At 40.0% G+C, this 22,841-nt stretch overlaps 1 protein-coding gene across 1 annotated transcript in view; it reads right to left on the reverse strand.

The window, feature by feature from the left end:
- rab3gap2 (RAB3 GTPase activating protein subunit 2 (non-catalytic)) overlaps window positions 1–22,841 on the reverse strand; it is a 117,152-nt gene that overhangs the window by 23,522 nt on the left and 70,789 nt on the right. The window contains exons 16-25 of the mRNA XM_072509477.1: window positions 19,442–19,524; window positions 18,296–18,360; window positions 18,115–18,205; window positions 14,387–14,514; window positions 13,895–14,108; window positions 12,262–12,359; window positions 11,309–11,414; window positions 8,875–9,035; window positions 8,027–8,240; window positions 2,566–2,736 (exon numbers count right to left, since the gene is read on the reverse strand). Coding sequence (XP_072365578.1) covers window positions 2,566–2,736; window positions 8,027–8,240; window positions 8,875–9,035; window positions 11,309–11,414; window positions 12,262–12,359; window positions 13,895–14,108; window positions 14,387–14,514; window positions 18,115–18,205; window positions 18,296–18,360; window positions 19,442–19,524 — 1,331 coding nt within the window. The remainder of the gene's footprint in view (window positions 1–2,565; window positions 2,737–8,026; window positions 8,241–8,874; window positions 9,036–11,308; window positions 11,415–12,261; window positions 12,360–13,894; window positions 14,109–14,386; window positions 14,515–18,114; window positions 18,206–18,295; window positions 18,361–19,441; window positions 19,525–22,841) is intronic.

Genomic DNA, 22,841 nt, shown 5'->3' on the forward strand with positions numbered 1-22,841 from the left:
TGACGTTACGTCTGCAAACCCCTGCCAGAACCCCTTTAGCTTCGGACTTGCCCAAAACATGTGGCGGCACAAGCGGCGATACGGTGGCACAGTGGTTAGCACTGGTGCCTCACAGCTCCAGGGTCCTGGGTTCAATTTCGGCCTCAGGTGACTGACTGTGTGGAGTTTGTACTTTCTCCCTGTGTGTGGCTCTTTGAAACTCTCTTCCTCAAAAGGCTGTGGAATAGAGCCGTTGAATATTTTTAATGCAGAGGTAGATAGATACTTGATGAGCAAAGGGGTTAAAGGTTATCAGGGGTTGGCAGGAATGTGAAATTAAAATCAGATCAGCCACAATCTTATTGAATGGTGGTGCAGGCTCGAGGGGCCGAGTGGCCTACTCCTAATTCATATATTTGTATGCATCTGCCATATCCCTCACGCACCATCAAGTCAGGGAACCAACTTTGGTACAATAACAAGTGTAGAACATGCCAGGAACAGCACCAGGCATAGCTAAAAATGAGTTGCAAACCATGTGAAGCTACAACACAGGCACTACATGCACGCTAAACAGTGAATGAAGTGGCTATAGCCAGATCTAAGCAATCCACACAACCAACAGATCAGAACAAAAAGTTCAATCCTGCCAGATCCAGTTGCAAATGGTGGAAGACAATTAAGCAACGAACAGGAGGATGAGGCTTCACAAACAGTCACAATGATGGTGCTGCCCAGGAAGAGTGTACAAAAGACAGCATTTGTATACACCAGCTGCCAAAAATGTCACGTTATCATCATAGAAATCAGACCTCAATCAATTAGATTCACCAATATAATACAAGGAAATAGTTGATTGTATAGCAACGGCCATGGGCCCCGACATCAACCTGGCTGTAGTGCTTGTGCTCCAGAACTAGCCACATTTCTAATTAAGCTATTCAGCACAGCCAAACACTGACATCTACCAAACAAAGTTGAAAATAGACCAGATATATATTTTACAAAATAACAAGAAAAACCAATCCAGTCAATTACCATTCCGTCAGTCTATTCTCAATTATCAGCAAAATGATGGAAAGTGTTGTCAACGGTGCTATCAAACAACACTCACTCACCAATAACTTGCTTACCAATGCTCAGTTTAGATTCCATTTGGCTCCAAACCTCATTACATCCACAGAACAAACATGGATTAAAAGAGCTAAATTCAAGAGGTGAGGTTAAACTGACTGGGTCAAATGCTGCCTTGATGTCAGGTGGCCTTAGTAAAATGGAAGCAAATGGGAATCAGGGGAAAAGTTCCATTGGCAGGAGTCATGCCCAGCACAAAAGGACATTCTTGTGATTGCTGGAGGCCAATCATCTCAGTGCCAGCAGGAGCCTCAGGGTAGTGTTCCAGGACCAACCATCTTCACCTGTTAAGAGACTGGGTATTGTATGGCAAATATCTCACTTCCTGACTCCCCAAGGCCTTTACACCAGCTACAAGACACAAGTCAGGAGTTTGATGGAATACTTGCCACTGTGCTGGATGAGTGCAGCTCCAATAACACTCAAGAAATTTGAAATCTCCAGGACGAAGTATCTCCATCCACCACAGATGGATATGTTGCAGTGTAAATGAATTACAAGATGCAATGCAGTAACTCACCAAAGCTCCTACAACAACACCTTCCAAATCAGTTACCTCGACCACCCATAAAGACACGGGCAAGAGATGCATGGGAGCACCGTCGCCTCTGCAAGTGTTTCTTCAAGTCACATACCATTTTGACTTTGAAATATAGTTGTTCATTCATTATAGCTGGATCAAATCCTAGAACGCCCTCCCCAACAGCAACGTGGGCATGTCAACACCACACGGCACAAGGCAGTGACTCCATCACCTTCTCAATGACAATTATGGATGGGCAAAATGCTGGACTTGCCAACAATGGCCACATACCACAAATGATTTTTAAAACAATGCTACAAAGCTCCTTAAATAGAGTTCATCTTTTCCAAATCTTCTAAGTTCAACAAGTTTTATAAGACTTCTGGGTGTACCAGCATGTTGACTTGCTCCTGTGGTTTCCACTAATTCCAATTTCATCGAGACTATCATAGGAAATTTTCAACTGGAGTTTAGTCACATCTTTAAAGCAATCAGTAAAATAAAGATAATCAACAAGAGGAATGTCACTCAGGCTCTCATAATTCCATTTCACGTTTATTTACAGTTCATCCATTATGGATGATCCATTATGAAGAGCTGGTAGGAGACTGCCCACTTACTCACTTGGCTGGAGAGTACCACAAAAGAAAGCCAAGTATTGGTAGGTAAATAAATAGATAGATAGATACTGTAGAATGTATGCTGGTCACTAATACTGACTGAGAAGCTATACTTGGATTATTAACTATATCATCGCAGTAGTAAAAGCAAATTTCAATGCCCTTCATTATCTAATTGATCTAGAACACTTGAATAGTCTAATGTAATATACATTATATTTTTAGAAACCTTATAGTTCATTATCAAGCAATATAATCATTAATCTTCCATGTGAACTAATGGAACACATTTCTTTAGGTTCATCTTACCAAGTATCCTTTCCAGGCCAAGCTCTTTGTACTTCTCACTTATAAGAAGCTTCTCCCCTTCCGTCTGTTCTTCTGTATTTTCTAATCTCTTGGATTGATGGACCTGTTTCAGAATGCCTGGAACAAGATCCAGTTTGAAAATCCATTTTGCCACATCATCAGCAACGACTCCTGAGAAAGATAATCAGGAACTGATTGTTAATGACAATATCCCACAGAACAATACATGCAAGTTAATGAAATGTAAAACCTTTTGGAAATACTGACTCAAGATATCATTGTAATTCTTTCCCCCTCCAGGCACTAGATTACTCATATAGAGGAGTTCACAAACAGTGATCAAGTCAGAATCTTCAATCAACCAGAACTAATTAAAATGCAAATGTTGCCACTGTCCCAGAGGACCATAGGCTGACAATATTGAGAGCTGACTGGTGGTGATTTAACCGGAGGGTCACCACACCTCAGGCAAGGAGCACAGTTCATGAATAACCTCAGCCGGTGCAGGAATTGAACCCGCACTGTTGGTGGCGCTCCACATCACGAACCAGCCATCCAGCCAACTGAGCTAACCAATCCCCAGAACCAATTATGAATACTCCAAATGTATCCTTAAAGCAAGGAGTTAAATTTAACTTCAGTAATTCAGTTTCAGAAAAGTATATTGAGGGGCTTCATAATCGGCCTTAATTGTCATCAATATCTAAAACTAACCAAATTCTATTGCAAGAAGCAAATAAAATATAACATAGCATTCTCATGTCTAGCTGAGTAATTTAGCAACCTGGCCAGCATAACATGATTTTGCTGAAGGATGGGATGAATGGTATGGCAGCTGGTTATATTTTGATCTAAACTTTGTTTGCTTTTACATTAACATCTAGCACTTCAAACTATTACTTTTCAAATATACTATGAAATAGGGGAAATACGTTTGCATACACTTGCCCATAATTATCACCCTCATAATTAAAGATCAGAATTTCCCCATTGGTGGACTCGAGAATAGTACAAGACAATATTGGATTTTCATTAACATGTTTTCAAACTCCTACTTTAAGATTCACAAAGTTCAATATCTGTATATCAATGATGTAAATTCAGACGGTGCTGCATTGAGTAAAGATAATACAGGATAACAAAGGCTGGGATTTTCCAGCCCTGACTTGCCGGGTCCTGCACTGGAGGTCTGTCAACCCAGCTAGAAGTCCATTTATTTTCAGCAGGACCAAATGATCCGGTGACAGGGGGGCTAGAAAATTCCCCCCATTTTGGTAGAAGAAACATGGGGAGACAATATAGGCTCAATGGTACAACTTTGAGGGGAGTACGGGAACAGAGGGACCTCGGGGTTCAAGTTCATAATTCTCTGAAGGTGGCCAGGCAAGTTGAAACAGTTGTTAAGAAGGCTAATAGCATCCTTGGGTTTATAAAAAGAGGCATAGAGTATAAAAGCAAGGAAGTGATGCTAAACCTCTACAAATGATTGGTAGACTACATTTGGAGTACTGTATTCAGTTCTGGGCACCTTATTTAAGGAAGGATGTTGGGCAGCACGATGGCGCAGTGTAGCACTGCAGTCTCGCGGCACCGAGGTCCCAGGTTAGATCCCGGCTCTGGGTCACTGTCTGTGTGGAATTTGCACATTCTCCTCGTGTTTGCATGGGTTTCGCCCCCACAACCCAAAGATGAGCAAGGTAGGTGGATTGAACACGCTAAACTGCCCCTTAATTGGAAAAAATGAATTGGGTACTCTAAATTTTTTTAATTTAAGGAAGGATGTTAAAGCCCTGGAGATTTACTAGGATGATACCAGTAATGAGGAATTTTAGGTACAAGGAAAGATTGGAAAAATTGAGCTTGTTCTCTGGCCCAATTAAGAGGCAACCTTATTGAGGTGTTCAAAATTCTGAACAATTTTGACACGGTAAAGAAGGATATTCTGTTTCCACTAGTTGGTATGTCAGTGACTAGGGCTCACAATTTCAAGATGGTCAGCAAGAGAGCTAGAAGTGAGATGGGGAGACGTCTTTACTTAGAGTTGTTGGGGTTTGGAATGCGCTGCCTAGGAGAGTGGTGGATTCCATTGGAGGTTTCAAAAGAGAGCAAGATATATATTTGAAAGCGATGAATCTAGAGGGTTACAGAGATAGGGCTGGAGAATGGGACTAGCTAGGTTGCTCTTTTGGGAGCTGGTGCAGACTCGATGGGCCAAATGGCTCCCTCCTGGGCTGTAAGTAACAAACAAACTAACAAGCAAAGTCTTTTTTTAAGTTATGGTCGGACTGAGAAAATAATAAAAGACTCCACAGGACCAGTAGAGGACACAACAAGGCAAACTAGTGAACTGAGGATATGCAGATGTTTTAAATGACTGCTCAGCATTAGTCTTCCCTTCAGTAGATAATGTTCAGTTTGAATGATGTGTGGGTAACATTAAAACAGAGAAGGTCAAAACGAATGCACATAAGATACATGAAAGAATAAGGGGTCTCGAATCTGATCGGGCTGACGGCCCCAATAGCATTCCAAAGTGCTTGAAAAAATAAAGGATGTGTAAATTCAGCTTGGCTTATGCATTTAATAGCTCATTAAAGGAACTATCAATGGACTGGAGGACGGTATTACCAATATTTAAAGGGGGCACTAAGACAGAGCCCAGTTTGACGAACAGTTTGGTTACAAGGGGAGAGTAGGCATTGTTAGAAACTCCCAACTTGGCAATTTTTTTCTTTATTTGTTCACGGGACGTGGGCATCACAGGCTGGGCCAGCATTTGTTGCCCTTGGGGGGGCAGTTAAGAGTCAACCACAGTGCTGTGGATCTGAAGTTACCTGTAGGCCAGGCTAGGTAAGGACGGCAGGTTTCCTTCCCTGCAGATTTCCTTTGCTGAAGGACATTAGTGAACCAGATGGGTTTTTACAACAATTGACAATGGTTTCATGGTAATCATTAGACTTTTAATCCCAACTTTTTATTGAATTCAAATTTCACCACCTGCAGTGGCATTACTAGTTTACTGGTTCGCTAGTCCAGTGACAATACCACAATGCCACCGCTGCAGTTCAGAGGAGGAAATAAACTTGTGCTTTTTATCCACCTGAAAATCAATAAGGTGGAGCGAATGGCCTTCCTCCTCTGTATTTATGTTGTCACCTAATAAATGTTTAGTTCAGAAATACAGTATCAAGTCACAACACTAATTATAATATAACATTTATTTCAAACAAAAATTGCAATTCTTCAATATAATCTCATGCAGCCAAACATTATTACTTAATCATTTTTGTCAGGAATAGCTATTGACACTCGAGGCATACCAATGGCATCTGTTTAAATAGAAAAACAAATGTTACCCTCTTATTTTGTCAGATGTGGTAGCACTCTAGCTTCATTGAAGAGTCACAAGGTTCAGGGGTCAAGTCCTACTCCAGGGCTGGAGTACAAAAATCAAGGCTGCTATTGCATCAGCAGCATTGCTGACTTTTGGATCAGGCATTAAAGTGAAGTTCCACCTGTTTGCTCAGGTGGATGTATAAATGCACACAGTCCTGGACTTTGCAGACAGAATGAACATGTACACACATTGCGCCCATTCCAACTAAACAAAATAGACCATAGTCATTCTTTGGTTCATTTCCCAAGAGCAATGCTTTGACCAGAGTCAACCTGCCTGATTTGAATTTAAAGCAAAGCTTGATAGGGCAGCACGGTGACCCAGTGGTTAGCACTGCTGCCTCACGGCGCTTAGAACTCAGGTTCAATCCCGGCCCCAGGTCACTGTCCGTGTGGAGTTTGCACATTCTCCCTGTGTCTGCGTGGGTCTCACCCCCACAATCCAAAAAGATGTGCAGGGTAGGTGAATTGGCCACGCTAAATTGCCCCTGAATTGGAAAAAAAAATTGGGTACTCTAAATTTATTTTAAAAATAAATAAAACAAAGTTTGACAGTTAACTGTGAGACATCAGTTAACTGGTGTATTCTCATGGCAATGCCTCTACCAGAGTCCACTTGCCAACAAATCAGCACTCTCTTCTCGTGAAGTGTAAAATGTTGTTCCCTTTGCATTTGATATTCTTGCAAATTGTCCTGATGAGTGTAAGATGCAAAGTTTCAGCAATGTGCATCTTTTTTAAGCAATACTCAAATTTACAACTTGTCAATGTCTCAATATTTTTTTTTTTTTAAACAAGGCTCTTGGAATTGTAATTGAACATGCAATTTCAATGTTTGCAAAACTAACAGATAACGATCAGAAAATTTTGCATCTGCTGGTGAGTGAGTATTTAACTAAAGCTTTCTCTCCACATGTTCTGATGAATAATTTCATGATTTATAGCATTAGTAATTCCTACACATTTGCAACTTAATAGAATGTTAAGGAAAAAACAAGCTTGCCCTTTGCTCCATTCTCAGCATTTGAACCCTTCAACAGTCAAGTTTTAAGCCCCTGATTTTCACACATAGGCAGATAAACTTTAATGCTTCCCTGAAATTCTTACGGAAACTGAGTAATGGCATGAGTGAACGTTCAATCGAAAACCAGTATTACAATTAAAGCAGATAAAAGGCATGACATGTCACTGGCACAGGGGGTTCTAAAGGCAGACAATTAGCTTACAGGGTCAAAACAAAAATTATAGAACTGGAGAAAATGAAAAGCGAGAAGGGAAAGGAGACAATTAGTTTACAAAACAAAATCTAGAAACCAAAGTCAAAGATTAGAAAGGACAGATGAAAATTAAAATAAAATACTGCGGATGCTGGAAATCTGAAATAAAAACAGAAAATGCTGGGTAAACTCAGCAGGTAGGGAGAATAGAAACAGAGTTAACATTTGAGATTGAAATGACACCTTTAAGACCCTTCAGCCATAACCTTATTGAATGGCGGAGCAGGCTTGAAGCGGTGAATTGCCTACTTCTACTCTTAATTCCTATATTCCTAAAATTAAAATACTGACAAGAAGAAAATTAAAATACTGACAAGCAGGAGAAAAAGAAATGAGAATGCAGTACTGAGAATACAAAATTAGCATTAATATAATCAGCACGAGTGGTGGACCATTTACCAGGAACATTAATATTCAGCTGCGTGTTTTTAAAGCTATTTCTGAGAGTGAATAAGCACAAAGGTCAATCTGATGTAAACACGTAAAGCCAAGAAATGTGAGACATTCAGCATTTCATTTCTTGGAGGGAATCACTCTGCTTGTTTTCAGTGAGTTCCAGCTTGACCTTTAAGAGTGTAACTAGAGCCCATGACCGTACCATCAATTTCATTCTTCCATTTTGCTTAATGGAAACAGGAACCATTCGTGAAAGCATTACTGGTGTTCAAGTCAGGTGCTGCCGATAAGATTGGCTGAGGGACCTTGGGAAAAGATCAGAAACTATTCACTAGGTCTTGAATACCCACGAGCAAAGATTTATGAGCACGCGCAACGAGTAGAGCTCCTACCTCGACCACCTTCCAAAAGTTTTTTTACGGAAATGCTGGCAAGTGGCTCAGAATGATGGCAGGTTGTGCTGGCTGGTTTGCTCCCTTTGCTGTGCAGCAACGTTTGGAGTATAAGGCAATCCTCAAGCTGTCTCAACAACAGATTCCAATGTTCCACATCGAGAGACAATGCTTCCCAAGAATCAGTCATTCCATCTGAAGCCATAACTTCCAGCTGTTGGGAATCAAAAGGGGAAAACGAAGTTGGATATGAGGTAGCACATGTGGAGAAAAACTTGATGGAAGTCCAACTAAATTTAAGAAAAGTAACAACAACAAAAAAAAAAAAAAAAATATTGAAGCCACTAAATTCATATCCCAGCAACAGAAATTAGTTCAGATTGCTCAGATCTTCAAATGCAGCATTCAAACACCGTTAGTCATTAATTTAACTGTCCGATTCCTGCCAAGTTTTCTTCAGCCAAGTTTTCTTCAGTCTCAACTGTCCTTTTACTTATGCAGATTTTTATATTGTTTAATTCGTTCCATAAAGCACTGCCAATTTACATTCTAGCCTGAAACTGAACTATTGCAGCTCCCTCAAGGACTAGAGATATAGAGAAGCAATTTCTTCTGTTTTACTTCCAAATAACAGTCAGCCAATTTTCAAACAAAAGTGAATAATATTCCTCAGGCATGACACAGGTTTCAGAAATACCCACTGTAATTATCAAAACCATAGGAGGTGACACACATGAGCTCTGTGAAACAACCATCCTCCACCAGAAGGTCATGCGATGAATATCACCGCAACCAGTACTATCAAATACATTGTTTGCACGTGTAACAATTGAGAACATTCTACTTACATCTTTTTCCGCCAGGCTATTTGTGGCACTGATAGCTACACTTCTTCCCACAAGTGCAGCTAACAATGCAGCTCCAATATTTTCTGTCTGTGCACAAGCAGTGCGCATTTGTTGCCACCATGGAGACACTGATTGAAGGTCCCATGAAATATCTATGGCACCTGTAAGGAAACATGAATTTCAAATTAATGATAGATTATAACACTTAATATTTTGTGGTTTTTAATGCAACCACCAATGAATGGGCCAGTATTACTTAGCAAATACACACGAGCACTACAACTATAGTTCTACATGCATGTCAATGGAACACATGTCAATTGTACTTGGCATTTGATGAAATCCATTGGTTACACAGCTACATATGCTGAAATTTGCAGTGCTAACTCTGAAGCAAACTAAATGCTAATTACTGAGGCAAAATATATATTTGGGGGAAGGGTTGAAGGTTGGTGGGGGGTGGGGGCAAGGGGTTTTACAAATTGGGTGAATAGAAAGAACATTGAAGGTATAGATGAAGCCATTCAGTTCTTAAGCTCTAACCATTCTCTGATAATAATAATTTTTATCAGTGTCACAAGTTGGCTTACATTAACACTGCAATGAAGTTACTGTGAAAATCTCCTAGTCGCCACACTACGGCACCTTTTCGGATACACTGAGGGAGAATTCAGAATGTCCCATTCACCTTACAAGCACGTCTTTCGGGACTCATGGGAGGAAACCGGAGTGCCTGGAGGAAACCCACGCAGACATGGGGAGAACGTGCAGACTCCGCACAGACAGTGACTCAAGCCGGGAATCGAACCCTGGTCCCTGGTGCTGTGAAGCAACAATGCTAACCACTGTGCTACCGTGCCGCCCACTGTTACAAACCACTAATTAGGCATTAGTTGTAGTGTGTTCAATTCTTGACACCACATTTTAGGAAGGACCTTTAGGCCTTAATACCGGGTATTGAGGTTTCTAAGCATGATACCAAGGATTAGGGACTTCAGTCATGTAAGAAGACTGAAGAGCTGGAATTGTTCTCCTTCGAGCAGAGACGGTTAAGTATAGTTAGAATCCATATCCATAGAATCCCTACAGTGCAGACGGAGGCTGTTCGGCCCATCAAGTCTGCATCATCTCCCCCATCCTATCCCCATAACCTCATGCATTGATCGTGGCCAATCCACCTAATCTGTACATCTTTGGACTGTGGGAGGAAACTGAAGCACCCGGAGGAAACCCAGGCAGACAAGGGGAGAACGTGCAAACTCCACACAGTGATCCAAGACTGGAATAAAGATATGCAAAATAATCAGGGCTTTTGATAAGATAGGAAGAAACAGTTTCCTCTTGCAAGTGGGCCAATAACCATAGGATCACAGATTTTAAAAAACACGGGCAATCAGGTGTGTCCCCCCCAACCCCCCTCCAAAGAGTTATCATGACGTGGAACGTCTATGGGATTCAATATTAAAAAGGGCTAAAGACTCACACGGTCTCATTTTTCTTCATTGCAAGTTAAATAAAAAGGGTGTGTAAATACACCTAGTTGATGATGCCAGATCAGAATCAAAAGAGTAAGTGGTTTTGAAATTCACTTTATGGAAGCACCATCATGGAAACCCCCATAATCTTCCAGTTAGTGTTCACAGAAAGCAAAATGATGGATGAGTTTGATTAATCCAAAAGCAGATCAAATTACAATAACTTATTTATTTCTCCACCCAAAATAGATAAATAACTGATATTAAAAAGATACATTAGGTCATTATTACTTTTTTTTTTTAAATCATTGCTGTAGGTAATGTTGGAAAGGCTGCAATTACTGTGAATTCCTCAGTGAATTGAGGTGGCTACGGGGGAAATGTCTTTTTGGACCACTGCGGTCTTTGTGGTGATAGTTTGATAAGGAATTCAGGATATTGACCCTGTAATGATGAACAACAGTAGTATATATTCAAATCAGGATGGTGTGTGATTTGAAGGAAGCATGTACGTACTCTCAAAACATTGCTGTATTTATCTTTTCTTTGGGAGATTGCAGAGGAGCTAAGTGCTTTTGAACTAAGGTTGGTGAGTTGCTGCAGTGCATTCTGTAGAGTGTACATACTGCAGTGTGGCAGGAATGGAGAGGTGAATACTAAGTCCAGTAGCAGGAGTGTTAGTCAAGGGTTGAGAATGGGAGCTGTGTGTCGTAACTGCATTCGGTCAGGAAAGTGGTGAGTGTTCTCCAACACTCATCTTGATCTCTGTCGATGATTCAAAGGCTTTTAGAGGCCAAGTGCCCAGTTTCTGTCCTCTTGCAGCCAAGCTGTTCAAATGACTGGCTCAGTTAAGATTTAGTGAATAGTGACCCCTAAAATGTTTCACATAAATAGTTCCAATAACTTTGACAAAGTAAACCACAATACGGCGTATTGATAATTAATACCAGACAGTTCACCTTTCATCTTGTTTAAGTGAGACAACATAATATGGAGGAAGCTAATTGATTCCTGATCCTTGAGAATTTCTTTCTCCCTGAAGAGCCACATACTGAGAAGCAAAGACTGGAGAGAAACAGAGCAATACAGAGGAAAGACATCATTAAAAAATGCTCTGTAGCTTGCCATTATATCATCTCCAAAACATACATCAAAAAATTAGTCAAATGCTATCATGTTCCAATGTTGACACGAAAGAATAACACCACCAGAACACGATTCAATTGTTAGCGAGAGAAATAGTCATGAATTAATTTGAATACAATTAAAACCACAACTTATAGGAGAGAAAAAAAGAGACCGTTATAACAGGATACTAATATGCAGTCAAGTAATACACAACCCAGTTCAATAAAAATGGCCAAGTTTCAATAAAACTAGATATTTTGTACCTTGACAAAAACGTGGCTAAGAGGCATCCCACCAGAAAAATCATAAGAAATTATCATTCAGTACCAATGTTCATTACCGCTTCACATTCCTTGATAAATCATCGAAAGCAAACTAAAATCAATGTTTAATCATCTTAATTTACAGAATTCAAAACACACAGATACCCTGCAATTTCACATTCCCACTCCCACCCCCTAAAATTCCACTGGCAAAATTCAGGCCATTAAAATGGGTGTTCTCAGTACAGTTGCAGACCTTTAAAGTAGAATGCTTCATAACCTTTTAGATATCTGTAAATTGAGTAGAGTGTTATTTCCAAGACATGCCTGCTAGCAGTTTTTGCTGTGTTTCCTTATAGACAGACAGTTCATCAAGTTTCACATACTAGTAATATCATATTACAAACTGAAAACAAATTCAGAGGAAGATGTTAACATTAAATATGTGATCTTCAGTAAATCTGCATTCCTTCTTCAATTTTCTTGTCATCTGTATGTTGTCCAGTCAGATAGAAACTTACCAAAAACTGCTGAGGCTTGGCTCCCGCAGACTCCAGCAAACGGCACATTTCCTCTGCAGAGCTTTCCCCACAGAGACATTTCCAGAAAAAGAAATTGCCTGCAACAGAAGGGAAAATATAAAAGAACATTTAAACTTCATTTACTTGGACTGTTGAACTTGGTATTACTGTTATTCCCTCAAACGTCAAGCAGTATACATTAACTTTAATGAACAAGTGTACCAAATGAAAGTCAAGTAAGAACCAATTTATAGATATAACTTAAAGACTTGAAGGAAAAAGATGTACATGCGCATAAATCTCGTACAAATTTGTATTGGAGAATTTCCCAAGTAATTGAATTCTATGGGTCGCTGCATCACCTACTGAGAGGTAACTTCAGACATGGTTAGTAAGTAATGCACAGTCAAATCTAGTTTCCAATTTAATTAAGCAAATGTGTTAAATATTACATTAATCCTTCTATTTGGCAATGCCATACAATATTCCATTAAGTACATTTATCAAGTTTCACTTTTCTAAAATACCATAATTTCTCTGCACTTCGTACTTTGATATTTATGGTCCTTCGTTCTCCATGTGAGATTGTTTCTATTTCATACTATTTTAAAAATATTTTCCACCCCTCTTGGCTCCCCCCCTCAATGTGTATTCTCTATTAAATGGCAATTGGGAAAAAGGTTGCTGGAAACGTATTATGTCATGACATGTCACAAAACAAATGCGTATTATAGCTTCTACTTAGGTTGCTTATAGATGTACTATCCAGTTTTGCTATATCTAACATGTTTATATAAATATTGCGATCTAGAAAATGTACTTGGAATGCTGCAGAAGATATTGATACAGGTTGAGAACCCCTCATTTGAAAAGCTCTGAAATCCGCACTTTTGTTTGAGCACCGATGTGACACCACGAGTGGAAAATTCCACAAGGCTCTGGGAAGGTGATGTACTCTCTCTCAAATTTCTCAAACCTGATGTAGTGTTTGATTGAATTTTATCTTCCTTTGTAAGTGTCAATCATCACAGTTTTTTGGCAAGTACAAAACATATTTTTGAGTGAAATCTGAATTTAATTCCCGTGTAAATTAGTTGGAAGTTCATAATCATGATTCTAGTTAAAAAAGTAACATGATGATCACCCGGGATCCGCTAGCTATCCGACGTTACACAACTATTGCCTTTGGTGCTCACCCACCTGGGTGGTCGAGGTAGTGATAGCTTGCCTTTCTGATGGTTCAATGTACATCTTGTTATTTAATGCACAAAATGATTTAAAATATTGCATAAAACTATCTGCAGGCTATATGTACCAGTAAGCTGTAAATGAAATATAAATGTGCTTGGGTCCCAACCCTGCTGGATAAGTTACCACATCATATAATTTTACGGGTATTCCAAAATTCGTAAAATTCCGGAATCCGAGACACTTTCGGCCCCAAGCATGTCCAATAAGGGATGCTCAACCTTTAATGATTAATTATCCTCCAAGGCAAACAGCCCCTCAGAAATATTTTGTTTAAATGATAATTGCCAAGTAGTTATATTTTTATGCAATCATTTTGTATGTATTCTGCACACTACAAAATGTATCGATTGGACACATGTCACAAGAAACTATGCATACTCACCCAAAGCCACACATTCATCTTCATTCATTTTCTTCACATTAACAGCTTCTTTTTCATATTCGAGATATTCCAGGAACGTTTGGATTAGAAGTTTGCAGTTTTTGTCCTCCTCGAAATGAACTGTACTTCTGACGTTTCCTTGTCTATAATTATCTAGCAGTGTTTGAATTTTCACAACTTCCCTTTCCTCTAACCGTAGCAAAGTAGCCAAGTCCTGCACAACAAACATCACAAAAAGGACAGAAGGAGTAAATGGGATATAAATTTAACCGTCATCTATAAAATCTTGATTTCTGTCGAGTATTTTCAGAGCATGATCCTCATTCTCTGCAAAATATATATACACAAGAAAACCTTCATTGGGAAGACGTGTCAGAAGAGAGTTTAAACCAAATTCTAGCTTCAACTTGATTTTCAAAAAATTAATGTCGAACAACTTAAAACACTATTACCATTCAATCATACTGAATGCACCATCATAAAACTACTCACGTTACTAGTTTTGACTTCACTTGGCTCAAGGTCCTCAGAGTTAAGCTTGCTTACACATGTATAAAGGTGAAGTAGTTTCAGCTGGCTGAGACAAAATTGCAACAATCCTTCATCCACACTTTCAGGATCTGATAAAAGACACAAGCGGCAGGAGACAATTACATTCATTGTACAATCAGTAACAACCCATAATAAATGTTTTGCTGGTCAATTTTGCTTCAATAAATAAAAATGTTCTGAGTATGACATTCAGGAAAATCATGTACAGCTGAGCCCATGCTCAATCCTTGATGTGTGCTGAATTAGCAGATCTCAGCTGGGTTGTAGGACAAGTACAGTGCCAGTGTTCGGACTGGAATAACGGCCAGGATTCTGGTCCCTTATTACTATCCAAAGTATTAATGTATCAATAGCATGTTCTGCTGTAATGCTTCCCACTATCAAATAATCTGCTAACGTTCAGCATCCTTGAACAGGGTCAGAACACAGCACAACATAGAACAGTTTGGCACAGTACAGGCCCTTCGGCCCATGATGTTGTGCCGACCATTTATCCTAATCTAAGATCAACCTAACCTACGCCCCGTCAATTTACTGCTGTCCATGTGCCTGTTGAAGAGTCGCTTAAATGTCCTCAATGACTCTACCACCTCCGCTGCAGTGCATTCCAAGCACACACCACTCTCTATGTAAAGAACCTACCTCTGACATCTCCCCTATACCTTCCTCCAATCAGCTTAAAATTATGTCCCCTCGTGAAAGTCATTTCCACCCTGGGGAAAAGTCTCTGGCTAGCCACTCTATCCATGCCTCTCATCACCTTGTATACCTCTATCAAGTCACCTCTCTTCCTTCTTCGCTCCAGTGAGAAAAACCCTAGCTCCCTCAACCTTTCTTCATAAGACATGCCCTCCAGTCCAGGCAGCATCCTGGTAAATCTCCTCTGCACCCTCTCCAAAGCATCCACATCCTTACTATATTGAAGCGACCAGAACTGGACACAATATTCCAAGTATTGTTGAGGGAAGACTGCATTGTCAGAACTATCGTTCTTCAGCTGAGATTCAAATCAATATTCTATTTACCTGTGCAGCTCATCTTGCAGGCACCAACAACTTTCATTTACAGAATGCATTTCACTAATAAAGCAATCAAGTGCTTCACATAGGAAGTGAAAATAGGAGAGTTTGCAGAGCTGACAAACACAGATGATCAAAAATGTTAGGATTGAGGAAGCTTTTATCAGTCAGGTAGTTAAGCAAATAGTACTAAATGTCTAGAGTAAGGGCCGAGCTAGTCAGACTCCATCATTGAATGATGTGCAGGTTAGGTGGATTGGCCATGATAAATTGACCTTAGTGTCCAAAATTGCCCTTAGTGTTGGGTGGAGTTACTGGATTATGGGGATAGGGTAGAGGTGTTGACCTTGGGTAGGGTGCTCTTTCCAAGAGCCGGTGCAGACTCGATGGGCCGAATGGCCTCCTTCTGCACTGTAAATTCTATGATGTCCATGAGAAGTGATTGTATGTGAAGATGCACTGGAGGTCAAAACCATACACACAAGGCTAAAACAGATTTTCAAGTTAGCAACAAGGCATGGAAGCACGTACAAACAAAGGATTTCAATTCAAGGCAGTGAGGATAAAAAGCCAGTGAAGAGCAGTGAATTTAATCTGATGGGAGAGCAGAACCTAGTATGGTACAAGATGCAGATAGTGGTGCTTTAGTCAGGTTGTAGTTCCATAGGGTACAGCTCACAAGGGAATTAGCAGAGCTTTGGAGAAGAAAAAGTTTGAGGAAACAGAAGCATAAATGAAGGTTTCAGGGCAGCATGGTGGCGCAGGGGTTAGCATTGCTGCCTCACGGCACCGAGGTCCCAGGTTCGATCCCAGCTCTGGGTCATTGTCCATGTGGAGTTTGCACATTCTCCCAGTGCTTGCGTGGGTTCCGCCCCCACAACCCAAAGATGTGCAGGGTAGGTGGATTGGCCACGCTAAATTGTCCCTTAATTGGAAAAAATGAATTGGGTAATCTAAATGTATTTTTAAAAATGAAGATTTCAATGGAGACAAGTCAACTTGAAATGCAGTCATCTCAGGAGTGAGCAAGCTTAAAGATTAGACCAAGGGTATGTATTGTCTGATTCAGCCTGAGCAAGTGGTTAGGGGAGGGAATGGTGAGAATAGCCCAAAAGTAAAGAGGTTATTTTGGCAGATGCCGAGGGTTATTACTTCAGTTTTGAACCATACCTTAATGTTATAGGAGCAATAGGAAAACAGACATGTGATTATGGAATCACGTATCTTGGACTGTTCCCAAAATAATTCCCTTGAAGAACAGTGTGAAGTAACTATTCTGGAACAGTGTTCTATTTGAGGGAACACCTCTATCAAATTTCCTCCTCATTTTCTCTGCTCTAAGGAAAGCAATTATAGTTTCTTTATTCGCTTCACGCAACTCATGTCCCTCATTCCGAATAACACTCTAGTAAATCTGCTCCAGAACCATCTTCCCTGAAGTGTAATACCTAGAATTGGTCACAATATTTAAGTTGAGTAAGGGCAGGACAGTGGTGCAGTGGTTAGCACTACAGCATCATGGCACCAAGGTCCCAGGTTCGATCCTGGCTCTGGGTCACTGTCCGTGTGGAGTTTGCGCATTCTCCCCATGTCCATCAGCCAATTTTATGTCCATACTGCCAGTCCTTTTAAAACCACGAGTTTCATTTCTGCTATCAAGTCTATTATGTGGTACTTTACCTAATGCCACAAACTAAAAGAAAACCGCACATTTATATAGTTTCTCACAACCACCAGATGCCAATAAAATACTCGGAAGCATGCAGCAAATTTGTGCACAGCACATCAATGTGATAATGATACTGAATGAGGGATAATACTGGAAAAAACACCAAGGATATTTCCTGCTCATTTTTAAAAATAATGCCATGGAATCTTTTACATCCCTGGGGGTCTTGCTTTAACATCTCATCCACAAGACAGCAAATCTGACAGTCCTCGAGTGTCAGCCTTGATTTTTGTGCTCTAGTCCAGGAGTGGCATTTGAGCCCCAGAGCAAAACGATTTAAAGACAAGAGTGCTACCCACTGAGCCACACTCTCACAATCTTAAACATAATATCCTCATCAACCCGCACTGCTATTTCATCAAATAAATAAATTAAGTTAATCACACAATTTTTCTTTCATAATTCCAAGCCAGCTATTATTGATGAATCTAGGCATTTTCTAGATAACAATTAACTTTGTCCTGAATTATTGTCTCAAAAGGTTTCTTCACCACCGCCATTTGGCTGACTGTCCTGCAATTACCTCCCTCTTTTGGAACAGGTGTGTAACATTTGTATTGCTCTAGCATTCTTCCTTTGATTATTCTCTTAATATTTTCACCTGCTAATCAATTTTCGTATGCTCTAATTGCCTCCCTTATTTTCTATTTCAGTTGTCCATTACACTTTCTTTATTAAGCTTGATTTTTATTCGAAGTTACTTGACATTAGCAAAGCTTTATAATTGTTGTAAATGTTTTGCTTGTACGGAATAATATTGTTTTGCTTTTATGTTCAACACATTGGTTTTTGTACAACCTGCACCACAGTCTTTATAAAGTGTTATTCAGTGAGTTATTAAATTCAAAATGTGGGAGCATGTGACATATCTAGTAAACCATATATTTAATCATCATTTACTTATTTCAGTTTATACATACCTTGATTCATTAAGTTGTCCAACAATGCCTGGATTAAATTTGTTAAGCAAGATAATGGGATATTTTTACTCGCCAGCATTTTTTCTAAGGCCTGTATTTGTAAAGGAAAAAAATGTTGAAATTACAAAAATGTAGGACAAGAATTTAAGTAATTATTTCTTTTAAATGGGATTTTTTTTACCTGTTTTTTCATGGCAGGATACTTAATATCAAGAAGATGGGTCTTTATTTCGATTTCTAAATTTTCTGAAAAGATACATTAACAGGTTATAAAATAAGTGAAATGAAAGATGGAAGCAATACTTGGAATCCCTACAGTGCAAAAAGAGGCCATTCGGCCCATTGAGTTTGCACCGATCCTCTGAAAGAGCATGCTACCTAGGCCCACCCACCACCCTATCCTCGTAACTCCACCTAGCCTGCACTTCTTTGGACACTAAGGTGCAATTTAGCGTGGCCAATCCACCAAACCTGGACATCTTTGGACTGAGAGAGGAAACCGGAACACCTGGAGGAAACCCATGCAAACAAGGGGAGAATATGCAAGCTCGACCCAAGACTGAATTCAAACCCGGGTCCCTGGCGCTGTGAGGCGGCAGTGCTAACCACAACGCCACCCATTCATAGCACCAAACGCTGTTGTTGATTTGAACATTATGGGGTAGGAACCCGTCTTGGGTGATGATGTAATACAGGCAGTATCAATTTGCCACCGTGATAGGCAGCGCCAGATATTTCAGTCCGTCAGTGGAATTAAATATCAGACACTGCTTATAACAGCTGGCTGATTCAATACTGCCCAGTTGCACTTCTATCCAGGACAAACTTCTACTCCTGCTTCATTTAACAAAAATATAAAATTCAGAATTAACATTAAAAATAATTGTATGACTACAAAATATGTTGTGAATATTAATAGCAACAACATGGTTTGAGTTCTGCACTGTCCAACTTCTCAATGCTATGAATCCTGCAAGTTTTTCTGTGCATTTCACTTGAAGAAATATTGCCTCAAACATTTACCTTCATGAACTTTATCAACAAATCAAATTTAAATATATTGCTATCTTCAGCTAATTTAAATTTATAAACTTGTTAGCATGAACACATTGACAATTATGCCCATGTCCTCAAAATCCAACATGCAAATTTAGTTGCATTTTGATTAGGCTCAATCACTTTCAGACTTTCACAATATTGCATGATATTCTGTACAAAATTATTTTCATTTGAGAGGTGCTGAAATCTAATCCCCCTGCTAATACGAAAAGTCAGATGTGATATAGGCTATGTTTTACAAAGGCAGGCAGTTAAATATAATAGCTACCAGGATTAGTGACTTTGGCCTTCAACAAAGCAGTTAGCCGTTTCAGTAGATGCATATCCTTTGCTCTTTCACTCTTCTTATCACTGAAAAGCAATATAATGCACCAAATGATTTGTTTTTTTAAAAACTCAGTGCAAGGATTTCTCATCCATTAAAATCAAACACCCAGAAAGTTTAAAATTTACACATATTTACCTTTGTAGAATCCATATTTTAAATACACATTGGGTAGAAATTTTGATGTACTAAATATAAAATTGCACTTGAATAATTCCAAACATTTGTACAAATATTCCTTCCACATGCCAATAACTTGGGACTATTAACTTCAAAACTGCAGTATCATTTTAGCACAAAGTTGAACGTTTTGCATTTTAAGGCACAAGTACAAACTTAAAAACTAATGGTCCAATTTTGTTTAATAGGCTGTAATGTCCTACCAATTCTAAGATTCTAATTACAAACAAATGGCAGTAAGATGATTGGCCGTACAAATATTCCAGCTGGCCTTGGTCGTACAAACATTATCTTACTATTGAGAGGAGGAACTTTTAAAAAGAAAATTAAATTGGTTGCCTAATAGTCCCTAATCATCTAACTTATAACCCAACCAGAAGCACATCCCACACATCACTCCATCAACACTAGTTAACCTTATGGTCAAGTTTGTAGGGATGGGAAAGAGATGCGTTAAAGAGTTGACAGATAGCAGCGGCTGGGGTGTCTTTTTTCTCAGAAAAGGACAACTAAGAAGTGACTTGTTGGAGGACTTTAAAACCATGATGTAATTCGATGCAGTAGTAGAGATGTTTTCAATTGAGAGAGGAGTTCAGAACTACCAGCCATAAATACAAGACAACCACTGATAAAACCAATAAGGGATTCAGGAGAAGCTTCTTCACAGAATGTAAAAGTTGCTGCCTGAAGTGGGTTAGGTGAATAAAGTTGGTGTATTTAAGGGGAAGCTAAATAAGTACATGAGGGTGAAAGGAATAGAAGAATACGTGGATAGAGTGAGATAAAATAAAGTGGAAGACGAATCTTGTGGAACATCAGCACTTATCGACTGTGCTGAATGGTCTATTCCAGTGTTGTAAGATGCTATGCAATTCTATGATGGTACTGTTCAGTTAAAAGGTCAGTGTCTAGCTCAGTGTGTGATTGGCTGAAGCTGCTCCACCCTAATTGCTCAGATGCAGTTATCTGTCAGTCACCCGAGGCCTGTTTTGTGGCACAAGGGTGTAAATTATATTCTTCTGTTTGAAGCTTAAGTAGTGTGACTCATCTTGTTTAGCCGAGTTCTGTATAAAAGACAGACACAAAGCGCACTCACAGCATGGAGTAGGAGGAGGTGCTGTTTCCATATTTGTTCTGTTTCCTTCGTTTGGCTTTGTAACTGGTAATCTGTAGGGAAAGATCCAGAGTGCATTCTGGAAAGTAGGGAGAAAACCAGGGAGCACCCTGGGAAGGGAGGTGATATAAAATCTTACCCCCAGGTTCCAGCGGCCTTCATTTCCGGGAACGGGAGAGAGAGAGGAGAGAGCCGGGGATATTCTGCTATTCTGAGTGATCCGACTTTTGGGGGGGGGGGGGGGGGGGGGGGGGGGGGGGGGGGGGGGGGGGGGAAAGAAGAGACAAACTGAAAAGTGACATCACAGGAAAGCTGTGACCTTATTGGCTGGTAGGGAATCTGCACTAAATTTAAAAATCAAACATTGTTAAACTAATTAAACATAATTAATTAATTACTGAATCGTACTTTAGACGGGTATCAAAGCCAGAGACCAGAGAGTACTGTATTCAGCATTTACATTTATAGCAGAAATCTAGTGCTGGGAAACATATAATTAACAGTAATTGTTTTTTCTTTAAATGTATTTTTTTAATTTAATTTACTTATTAATTAACGCAATGTCAATTAGAGGGGTGCAGTGCTCTGACTGTGAGATGTGGCAGGTCCGGGAGGCTTCCAGCAGTATGTAGATAGACCAACGAGCGGCAAGGCCATATTGGATTTGGTACTGGGTAATCAACCAGGACAGGTGTTAGATTTGGAGGTAGGTGAGCACTTTGGTGATAGTGACCACAATTCGATTACGTTTACTTTAGTGATGGAAAGGCATAGGTATATACCACAGGGCAAGAGTTATATCTGGGGGAAAGGCAATTATGATGCGATGAGGCAAGACTTAGGATGCATCGGATGGAGAGGAAAACTGCAGGGGATGGGCACAATAGAAATGTGGAGCTTGTTCAAGGAACAGCTACTGCGTGTCCTTGTTAAGTATGTACCTGTCAGGCAGGGAGGAAGTGGTCGAGCGAGGGAACTGTGGTTTACTAAAGCAGTCGAAACACTTGTCAAGAGGAAGGAAGCTTATGTAAAGATGAGACATGAAGGTTCAGTTAGGGCGCTCGAGAGTTACAAGTTAGCTAGGAAGGACCTAAAGAGAGAGCTAAGAGCCAGGAGGGGACATGAGAAGTCTTTGGCAGGTAGGATCAAGGATAACCCTAAAGCTTTCTATAGATATGTCAGGAATAAAAGAATGACTAGGGTAAGAGTAGGGCCAGTCAAGGACAGTAGTGGGAAGTTGTGCGTGGAGTCCGAGGAGATAGGAGAGGTGCTAAATAAATATTTTTTTGTCAGTATTCGCACAGGAAAAGGACAATGTTGTCGAGGAGAATACTGAGATTCAGGCTACTAGACTAGAAGGGCTTGAGGTTCATAAGGAGGGTGTGTTAGCAATTCTGGAAAGTGTGAAAATAGATAAGTCCCCTGGGTCGGATGGGATTTATCCTAGGATTCTCTGGGAAGGTAGGGAGGAGATTGCTGAGCCTTTGGCTTTGATCATCAAGTCATCTTTGTCTACAGGAAGAGTGCCAGAAGACTGGAGGATAGCAAATGTTGTCCCCTTGTTCAAGGAGGGGAGTAGAGACAACCCAGGTAACTATAGACCAGTGAGCCTTACTTCTGTTGTGGGCAAAGTCTTGGAAAGGTTTATAAGAGATAGGATGTATAATCATCTGGAAAGGAATAATTTGATTAGAGATAGTCAACACAGTTTTGTGAAGGGTAGGTCGTGCCTCACAAACCTTATTTAGTTCTTTGAGAAGGTGACCAAACAGGTGGATGAGGGTAAAGCAGTTGATGTGGTGTATATGGATTTCAGTAAAGTGTTTGATAAGGTTTCCCACGGTAGGCTACTACAGAAAATACGGAGGCATGGGATTCAGGGTGATTTAACTGTTTGGATCAGAAATTGGCTAGCTGGAAGAAGACAAAGGGTGATGGTTGATGGGAAATGTTCAGACTGAAGTCCAGTTACTAGTGGTGTACCACAAGGATCTGTTTTGGGGCCACTGCTGTTTGTCATTTTTATAAATGACCTGGAGGAGGGCGTAG

This window comes from Scyliorhinus torazame, chromosome 1 (assembly GCF_047496885.1).
Source record: "Scyliorhinus torazame isolate Kashiwa2021f chromosome 1, sScyTor2.1, whole genome shotgun sequence".
Classification (NCBI taxonomy): Eukaryota; Metazoa; Chordata; class Chondrichthyes; order Carcharhiniformes; family Scyliorhinidae; genus Scyliorhinus; species Scyliorhinus torazame.